This window comes from Beta vulgaris, chromosome 6, assembly GCF_026745355.1.
Source record: "Beta vulgaris subsp. vulgaris cultivar EL10 chromosome 6, EL10.2, whole genome shotgun sequence".
Lineage (NCBI taxonomy): Eukaryota > Viridiplantae > Streptophyta > Magnoliopsida > Caryophyllales > Amaranthaceae > Beta > Beta vulgaris.
The window spans coordinates 10,350,906-10,361,341 of record NC_079207.1 but is presented as its reverse complement, the minus strand read 5'-3'; the positions used below and the strand labels follow the sequence as shown (position 1 = coordinate 10,361,341).

Genomic DNA, 10,436 nt, shown 5'->3' with positions numbered 1-10,436 from the left:
TCAAATATGTCAAGTGATTTTATTAATAACAATTTTTTAATATCTTATATGTAAGTATTCATAAGAACATGAACTAAAGTTATGAGTAAATCATATTTGACTTAATGTCGATTCGGTAATGGGATGGATTGCCATGGGTTGGGTTATAATGGGTTGGGTCTAAATGAATTTTCTCGGATCTACACGGTTCGGGTTGACTTAAGGTCAGCTGCGAATTAGGTTCGGATCTTGGTATTCGAATCTAGCTGGGTTCGGATTAAGTTTGGGTCGATAACATATTGGATTGGGTTCAGATTAAGTTTGGGTCAATAACAAATTGAGCTATGTTCTAATATGCTTGGGTAGAACTGGGTTGGGTTGATTACATATAGGAATAGATCGGTTGAGAAACCTAACTATGTCGGATCGGAACAAGTCGGGTGCGGATCGGAACAAGTTGGGTACGGATAGGAACAAGTTGGATGTGGATCGGATGCGGGTGAACCATGGGTCGGGTTTGTTTTTGACACCTCAACTTTGTATAACTTATTATTTTCGATATTAAAGTCATCGTTTTGACGCCTTCGATTATCTGTATTGAAAATTGACTTGAATGTAAATACAAACATTAAAAAAAAAGGTGACTTGTGATTCAAGCCAATAAGCTTATTTTGGACTGGATTTATGAGAGATAGATTACTTACTATGATTGCACTTTGCTGACTTGAAAAGGTGGAAACAATCTCACTATAAATCTATAATAAACTACATCCAACATCGTTAAAATATAAGGTGTCATGCCTTAAAACGAAATTTACCAATATCAAAAAATATAATACATAGATTAAAATCTTTATAAACTTAAAAAACGACATTGACAGAAATTAAATATAACTATATAGTGAAGGGATTAAGAGATTAGAAAAAAACGCCTTTTAGTGTGAATATTTTAGCTGTTTTGCAGTCTTAATAAGATGTCATATTTTATATAATGCCTTTTTCAAAATACTTTTTTTGGACAACTCAATAATATTAAAAAAAGAAATTACTAGGCAGGGCCAGTTAAACAGAAGATTCACAACACTCATCTTCTATTTATTATCTATTACTACAATAGGAAAGTAGATCTAGGTTTTCAACCCCATACGGCTATACCTTATCTCATTCTTCTCATGCTGGGACTTAGGAGTTTCACATGCTCTGCAAATTGCAATAATGCCCATGCATTGGTCACATGCAAAACTCCAGAACTATATTCTTCATTCAGAACTGATACTTTATAGCGTTAAAAAAAATGGGGTGAGAGAGGCTCGAACTCTCGACCTCAGGATTACTCAGAAGCTATGAGACCTACGCGCTAGCCAACTGCGCCACCACCCCAATGATTAATAAAGTTGTATTACGTTATGGTGACTTTGTCTACAATTTACTTCCTCTGAAATTAGACAAAGCAGATCTAGTAACAGTATGAGTAATCTCAATTTAACAGAATTATTCCCTCTGTTTAAAGTTATAACTATTGTGTAATTCGGGTGATGCTTGAGTTTTCACTTTGAATAATACTTCAAAGTTTTGAGCTTATATTTATTTCAGATTAATTTGTTATATATTTTTATGTTCCAAGCTAGTATATACATATTTATGTGGAGTAAATAGCATATCTAGTTGGTTGAGATGGTAAGTCTTTTACTTTACAAATTTTTGTAGTTGCTAAGTTTATTTTTTTTTGGTAAAGATGTTGTTAAGTACTTCCTCGGTTTCTTTTTTTTACTTGCAACAGTTTGACTTTCATGCTTGCCAATACATAATTTCAACCATCAATAAGTTTAATTACCGATAAATAAAATTATAAAAAGTATATATTCGGAAATATACATTCAGACGAATCTAACAAGATCCCACATGAATATGTTTTTCCTTAACTATAAATCACCAAACATAAACTAAGTTGGTGAATAGTGTAAAAGTCAAACCGTTACAAGTAAAAAGAAATGGAGGAAGTATATGACATGGCATGTTTCTAGTGAATAGAGGGTTGCACATGGCAACATATACTTTTTAGGGAACAACTTTTAAAATATTACTATAGATAAATGGTAATGGATATTGATCATTTCTACGCATAGCTAACTAATAGTGTCATTATATTATTACAAAAAGGGTGGTTTTTTAAGGGACAAAAATGATGTTTAGTGTTGTTTTTATGTCGCTGAATGATTTTATAACTTGAAACAAAGAGATTATGACTAAAATATCTCATATTTCGAAATAGAGGAAGTATAAATTTTGTACATATTTCGGGCATAAGCATATGGATTATAAAGTAGTCCAAACAAAGACTAACAAATCTAAATAACAACCATAAAATAGAGTTGCATAAATATATATAATGTTTGTAATTTCAACAACATTATTTTCACTACTCAATCACTGCATCAGTAAGAAGAGACTCTTTTGAGAAACTTCTCAAAATTTTCAAAAGATGAACCTCCAACATTAGTAGCCTCATCCGCTTTCTCTTGCCAACCCAATGCTCTTTTCCTCAACTTCTCCCCTTTCTTTCCATTCATCATTTCTTTAACCAAAATTTCAATCTCTTTTCTCTCAACTTCTGGATTCACCTCTAACCCAATACCCCACTCATCATCCATACACGCATACCGACAATTAGTCTGTTGCTCGAACAAAAACGGCCAACATATGACAGGCAAACCACTCGCACATACACCTTCAAGTATCGAGTTCCACCCACAATGCGTCAAAAAAACACCAATTGCAGGGTGCAATAACACTTCTTCTTGCGGTGACCAAGTGACCACCAACCCTCTATCTCGTGTCTCATCAACAAACTCCTGAGGCAATGACCCTGATTCGTCGGCGATCACCGCATCAGCGCGTAGAACCCACAAAAAGTGGTGCTTACTATTGGCTAATCCCCATGCAAATTCTATGAGGTTTTCCCTAGACATTACAGTTATGCTACCATAATTCACGTACACTACTGATTTGTTCTCTCTTTGTGCCAGCCATTCGAGGCAAGAGATATCATCTCTCCACAAACTAGTTCGAAACGACTTCAATGGGCTACTTGGGACGTGTTTCTTCTCTAGTAGATGGAGTGGGCCAATGGTGTAGATTTGTGGGGAGATGGATTCATTAATGGCCTCTAAAACTTCTTGTTCGAGAGAATCGAAGGTGTTGATTATTATAGCGGATGCTTTGAGACAACTTTGTACTTCATCGTTTTGAAATGTGAAAAGGATATCATCAGGATTTGTAGTTCTCATAAGAGAAGGAAGGTCTCGGAGTCGCATGTTCTTCATTCCTGGTATCCACTCCACTGGCTTGTCAAGGGTTCCATCGTGCTTATAGTTCTCGTCTACAAACAACCAAAATATAAGAATTGTAAATGCTACATTAGTTTCTGTTCCACCATCAAATTGCGGAGAATGCTTGGTAAACCCATTGGGTAGATAGGTTTGTAGGACCATGCATTTGGAACGTGTTGTAACTAGGATTTTCCACATTCCCTAGTTATTGTATACTCCTTCCATCCAAAATATAGTTTATATTTTCATTTTAGGTGTCCTAAAATATACTCCCTCCGTCCTCTATTAGTTTACCCGTCTTTGTTTTATGGGTGTCCCTTATTAGTTTACCCTTTTCTTTTTTTGCTATTTTAAGAATGGGACCACAAACTTTTCATCACACATACATTCAACTTTAATATAAAATAATAGTTTCTCTTTCTTTCTATGACCCACAACATTATTTCTCCTAAAACTGTGTGCAAAAGAAAGGGGTAAACTAATAGAGGACGGAGGGAGTAGTTCCTATTTTCATTTTTAGTTCCACATTTTTTCGGAATTTGTCTAGAAAATCGTGTCCCCATCATTTATTTATTTGCTTCTTGAAATCAGTTTTTTGCTTTGTTTATTCAACTCAGGCCAAGTGTTACCCTTAATATTGTTTCTCATATGAATAGTTGGTTGGATTTTTTCTCCTGAGTTTATCCCCCTATCGTATACAAAGATTGCAATTGAGCTCTTATATTTTGAAAAACAAGGAAGAACCTGTTCTCAACCAAAAACACAAGACGAATTGGTGTGAGATCCACATTAAATGAATTGACCAAAATGTTTCTTCTTGATATATTACATGGAGAAATATGGCCTGAATGTTTATCTTTAATTTCTAAACAGAGGCTTAGCCCGGCTCGATCGCAATGTCAATTGCGACTTAAGTTAAGCTAAGATTAGCTAAGTCAAACATTTGACCTAGAATTTTACTAATTTTATTAAGAGATGATATTGTGTCAGACCGTCCGACCATAATATTTGGTCGGACGACTTTCAGTTGGTTTCAATTTTTTTCCAGTTGGTTTCAAAAATATTTCAGTTGGTTTCAATTTTTGTTCAGTTGGTTTCAATTTTTGTTCAGTTGGTTTCAATTTTTGTTCAGTTGGTTTCAATTTTTTTTCAGTTGGTTTCAATTTTCGTTCAGTTGGTCTGACACAATGGAATAAAGGAACCAACTGAACGAATAACAGAACCAACTGAACGAATAAAAGAACCAACTGAACGAATAAAAGAACCAACTGAAAGAATAAAATAACTAACTGAAAGAATAAGGTAACCAATTGAAAGAATAAACCAACCAACTGAAAGAATAAACCAACCAACTGAAAGAATACTTCAACTAACTGAAAAGAAAAATTCGGCTACTTGAAAGAAAAATAAAACCAACTGAAAACAAAACTTAAGTAAATGAAATAAAATAAGTTCTAAATGAAACCAACTAGTTTTCAGTTACTTATATTATCGTTTCAGTTAGTTTTCTTATTCTTTCATTTAACAACTAACTAAAATAAAAAAACAAAAAATCAACACTGCCACTGAGTTGGAGTTGAAACTGTGATTCATTTCTCTGTTCGGCGTGGAGGATTATTGCTCCCCGTTTGTTTTGGACAGACTAGTGGTGGATTTTTTATGTTAAAGAGTCTCAATATTGCTATGCTAACTTTAGGATGTGATCTTTGAGAGGACTGGCGTGAGAAATCTGTTCCACAATGCTGCCATTGAATTAGGAAGTCGAATTTCAGGCATAGTGATTAATGCGATAATTTGATGTTTGGAGATCTTTGAGTCGTGATTAAGATGAAGGGTGGTGTTGGAGAAGACGATGGGGAGAGGAGCAGGTAAGTGCCGCCCGTCTCGAGGTGGGGAGAATACCACGGGAAGAGAGGAGGAGGAGGAGGGAGGAATTTTAGTATTGGGTTGGGCTCGTCTGTCCATAACTTATGGTTAGACGGTCTGACCCAATACTTTCACTTTTATTGAAATATTTGTAAAATATCTTATCTTTAACATAAATATTAAAATTACATCTCTGTTATTGTAAAAATAAACATTGAATTGCCATAAAATCAAACAATTAATAAACCGTAAAAGTAAAAAGAAATAAAAAATGTTGGTTAATAATTATGTTATTATATAGTGTTTATTTGCTAGACCGCTACCTATAAATCTCAAACGTTACTTGTAGTAAGTTCCACAACTGCTACTCATAATCTACTCCAACTACTACCTGTTGCTACAACCCTCATAATTTTCTTAAGTAGCTTTTTAATCTTGTCAAACTGCTAATTGCTACCTCAAACGCTGGTGCCAAACAGGATCTTAGCATACAATTGTGACACCATAAGAAGTTTTGCATATAATATTAACATTTACGAATGATAAACAATATACACGTAATATTCTCTTTCTAAATTTAGGATAATTTATGATTGCACAACATACTACTCTCTCCGTCCCATAATATAGTGCTTACTTCTCATTTTTCACGGGAATTAAGGAAAGTGGAATGAGTGGTAGGATTTCCAAAAAAAAAATTTAATAAAATGCTTTTTTGATACTTTTGTATTGAAACTAGTTATTATTTTCTTTTTCCTTCAAATAAAATCAAAAAACAATAAATGTTTCTGGGAATGGTGTAAAGCAATAAATGGGGTCACATGTTTTGAGAGAAAGGTTGGGGTATTTTGGAAAGTTTGTGTAGAAATTATAGATAATTTAGTCCAAATAAATTGACAAAAAAGAAAATAGACACAACATTTTGGGACACCAAAAAAGGAATATAAGCACTATATTATGAGACGGGGGGAGTATATTCATATTACCAGTCGCCACCTATCCAGACTATGCTAGAGCATTAATTACGGTAATTTACATTAATGGAGCACCCAAATCCCAATGCTTCTTTTCACTCTTGTTATAGAACTTACCAAAAAGATTTCCTATATGTTTTCCTAAAAGATTCACAAGAAGCTTTTTTCACCATTCATATTTTTAATTATTAAGTTGAATTAGAAAATTTTTTTGACGGGTAAAATGTTAATACTTTGTTACACATTAGAACATATTCAAGAGAATATTTATAGTACACCTGGGTGTACCATGCTTATGGTACACCCAAGACTATTTTCTCCAAATGAGCAAAGTGAGCAAAATGAGCAAATGAGCAAACGAGCAATTGAGCAAATGAGCAAAATGAGCAAAATGAGAAAATGAGCAAACATTTCTACTCATTTAAGAAATGAGCAAACTTGAATGAGCACAAATTATGTAAATGAGCACTGCTCTACACCACCCCACCATGAACAAACTACTTTATCTCTTCTCCTCCCACAACAATTATAATCGCGCTTAACAAACACCTCAACAATGGTGGTTGATTCTCTCTCCTCCACTTCATAAGTCTTCACTCCGAACAACCAGCAAAAATAAATTGAAAAAAACGAGCAAATAAAACAACAACAAACAAAACAAATGAGCAAAATGCAAAGTACTCATATCTGGGAATTGAAGTTTCAATTTCTAAGTTTTGATTTTGTGATTCCAGCGAGAAAGAAGATCGAATCTCCGGTGGAAATCTGCTTCGCCGGCGTTGAATTTCGCAAAGCAAATGCTTTTCTCCTCGTCAAAATGAGCGAGCAAATACAGTAGGATCCCAAAAGATGAAGGAAGATCCGACATCATTCCATGAAATGACGTCATCAATGGAAGGATCTTCAACAAATTGATAAGTCTTTGTCAAAAATGGCGTCGGAATTGACCGTTGAGCGTCTCCTCCAGTTTCATCGACAACTTTTTCGACGGTAATTTTATCTCTATTGTTGGAAAATTTAACTTAATATGTTGCTGATGAGGAAGATGATGATAAGCCTCGGAAATTACGAAAATGCCACTGAAGTTTTGATTAATTACGAAAATGCCCCTGGGTGTACCATGCTCATGGTACACCCAGGTGTACCATGAGTGAACTCCATATTCAACACTACATTTTTTTTTGTTATACATTGGTTTTGATTTATTGACCTTATTTTTTAGTCTTTAGCCGATAAAATAAGTTATAAATTCATATAAGTATAGATAAAGATTAATAAGGTCTAATAAGTTCATTCAGCAAAAATAAAGTCCGATACTTTCACAAAACAATGTCCACCAATTATTAGAATAGACGGTCTAATTTTAACATAAAATTAAACGAACCCAAGACTAAACTTTTCTAACAAGCCCATTCTATTTCACTCTAACCCAACACTATCTTAGTCATTTTCTCTTCTCCTTCCTTTTTTTTCTTGATTATTGAACTATAACAGATAATTTCAAAAAAATAACTCAGTAGTTTTACCAAACAGATTAAAATAGTCATTGAATGCATTAAACTATTCACTAAATGGATTAAAAAATGTCAAGAATAAATAAATTAAACTGGTCATGAAATAAATTAACCTGGACCTTAAATAAATTAAACTAATCAATATATTAAAAAATGTGACATGTTCTCCTCTTAATATTGGGCTTGAACCGTGCTTAATCTCTTACAAAGCCAACTAAACAAGGTCTAATAAGAGTACTAATAAAGTTAAGTAAGTTCGGATAAGTTCAATTAATCAAAAAGTAAATTGAATAGAACAAGACCATAGTGAAAGTTCATAAAATTTGACAAAAGCAAAAAAAGAACGAACCTTTGAAAGGAATAATTCCTCTTCTAAGGAGCTCAGGGTACTGAAGATAACCCATAAATCCACAAGCAGAGGCAGTCCACAATTGGAAACCAGGTACACCAATTTCCTCAGCAGCTCTAATCGCACCACTCATCAGTGCATCAGCAATGACAAAACTAATCGGAGGGACACCATTGGCCGACCCCATCCTCGCCAACAACTCACGCGAAGCAGGCAAACAATTCTCACGGAGAGCGTAACAAAGAGAAGGAGGATCTTGGGTAGCATCACGATCAGACGGTGGTAATCCATCGGGAATACTTTCAAACTTGAAATCAGGAAAAGAGTTTACCCAATCTGATGAACCCTTTGATCTAATCAGACGGTTGTGATTGAATTCGCTGTTGACGAAAGTGATGTAAAAGCCTCTAGAATGAAGCAGCTTAGCTAACTGCATCATGGGAAATACATGGCCTTGTGCAGGTAATGTTACACAAACTACATGGGGTTTTTTAGCTTTGTTTTTACTACTAATTGATTTATCCATGTTTTTCAGTAAGTTGGAAGTTAGAAGAGAAGAAAGTTTTGATCTAGCTAGTGTGATTTTAGGCTAAGTATTGCTGAATTTCTTTAGATATTATATATACTTGCTGACTGTATGTAGTATTAAAGCAGTAGCAGTTATAATTGACATATATTAAAGTCATGTAATTAATATATCCGATATTCCGATGTATGAATAATGGCAAAAGCTATGGACATTTCACATTTGTGGTCCTCACATAAAAAATAAGACTTTTATTATGCTTAATTATTATTATTATCATGGTCCTCAATAGTCAATGGATACGTCAGACCATCCGCAATGCTAAATTTGTTTGTAATTGTAGGGTGAAAGTCCAATTCGGTGGACTTTACTATTATTTTCACTGTTACTTCATTGTTATCGCAATACTCCTTGAATGTCTACCGATAATATAAAATAGACGTTGTCTCATTAAGAACCTTGTTAGGAAAAACCATACAGTTAGGAAAAAAAATACAACTACTATGTATCCTTATATGCTTAAAATTAACTAACTCATTTAAAATCTTATCAGGAAAAATCCATTGGGATAAAACCCGATCAAAGGGAACATACTCGCCCCAAATCTAGTATATCACAAAGATGACGCATTCTATTTTTCCGGACTAATTATTCTTCAACTTTATTCGCTAGAAGAGATTTGGTAAATAAATCTGCAAGATTCTCACATGATTGAATCTGTTGGATGTTTCTTCCTTTCCTTTTGGAGGTCATGAGTTAAGAACATTGGTGATAAATCTTTAGTTTTGTCTCCTTTGATATACCCTTCGTTTACTTGGGTGATAATACATGCAATATGGTCTTTGTAGATGACAGTTGAATTTGTTGTTATTATTTCCATTCCACTTTCTTCTTGGATATTGTTGATCATTAATCTTAGCCATACACATTCCCTTCCATCTCCATAAAGAGCAATTAACTGTACATGATTTCATGATGTGTCAGTCAAAGTCTATTCGTGGATTTCCAATATATTGTAGCACCTCCATAAGTGAATATATATTCGGATTGCAACTTAGCCTTTTTTGGATCTGATAGGTACCCAGCATCTGCATATCCAATGAGTGACCCATTTTGTTTCAACTGGTAGAATAATCTAAGATCTTGTGTTCCTCAAAGATAATGCAATAAGTGTCTAACTCCACTCCAATGTTTCTTCATTGGTGCATTGTTGTATCTAGCTAACAAGTTTATTGAAAAATTTATGTTAGGTCAAATATTGTTAGCCAAGTACATTAAGGTACCAATCAAACTTAAATATGGTACTTTAGGACCAAGAATTTCTTCGTTATCTTCTCGTGGTCTGTTTCATATTTAGGGAACGCACTATCGTTGAATAACTTATTGGGTGAGCTTTGTCCATAAAAAGACGTTTCTGATTTTTTTTCTATAGTTTGATTGATGGAAGAAAATCCCATTTCTCAAATGTTCCATTTGCAAGCCAAGGTAAAATTTTGTCTTCCTAAGATCTTTCAACATCTCAAATTCTTTCAAATTAATTTACAATCACTTTGAGTTCTCTAGGAGTTCCAATAATATTCAAATCATCAACATAAACAACAATGATGACGAATCCCGATTAAGATCGCTTGATGAATACACAAACACTAATTTGATTATTTTGGTATCCTGATTTAAAAGTTCCATAATCTTTCAATAGGTATTCACTAAAATGATTATACCACATTCTTCCAAATTGTTTTAACTCATATATCGACTTTTCAATTTTATTGAAAGCATCTCCTTATGCATGTGATTTTCTGGTAGCTTTAGTCCATCAAATACTTTCATATAAATATCTGTGTCAACTGACTCATATAATTATGTAGTCACTACATCCGTTAACTTCATTTGCAGTCC

At 33.9% G+C, this 10,436-nt stretch overlaps 1 protein-coding gene and 1 non-coding gene across 2 annotated transcripts; both read right to left on the bottom strand.

Annotated features, from left to right (window-relative positions):
* Window positions 1-1,274: 1,274 nt before the first annotated feature.
* TRNAM-CAU (transfer RNA methionine (anticodon CAU)) lies at window positions 1,275-1,359 on the bottom strand. Its single transcript is given in 2 exon segments — window positions 1,275-1,310; window positions 1,322-1,359. It is a non-coding gene; the product is annotated as a tRNA-Met (tRNA).
* A 969-nt stretch (window positions 1,360-2,328) lies between these two features.
* LOC104895656 (linamarin synthase 2) lies at window positions 2,329-8,634 on the bottom strand. Its single transcript, XM_010682223.4, has 2 exons — window positions 8,012-8,634; window positions 2,329-3,358 (listed from the first exon to the last, which is right to left on the bottom strand). Exons 1-2 carry the CDS (start codon window positions 8,535-8,537, stop codon window positions 2,415-2,417), a joined length of 1,470 nt encoding a protein of 489 aa, XP_010680525.1. The 5' UTR covers window positions 8,538-8,634; the 3' UTR covers window positions 2,329-2,414.
* Between the last annotated feature and the right edge of the window lie 1,802 nt (window positions 8,635-10,436).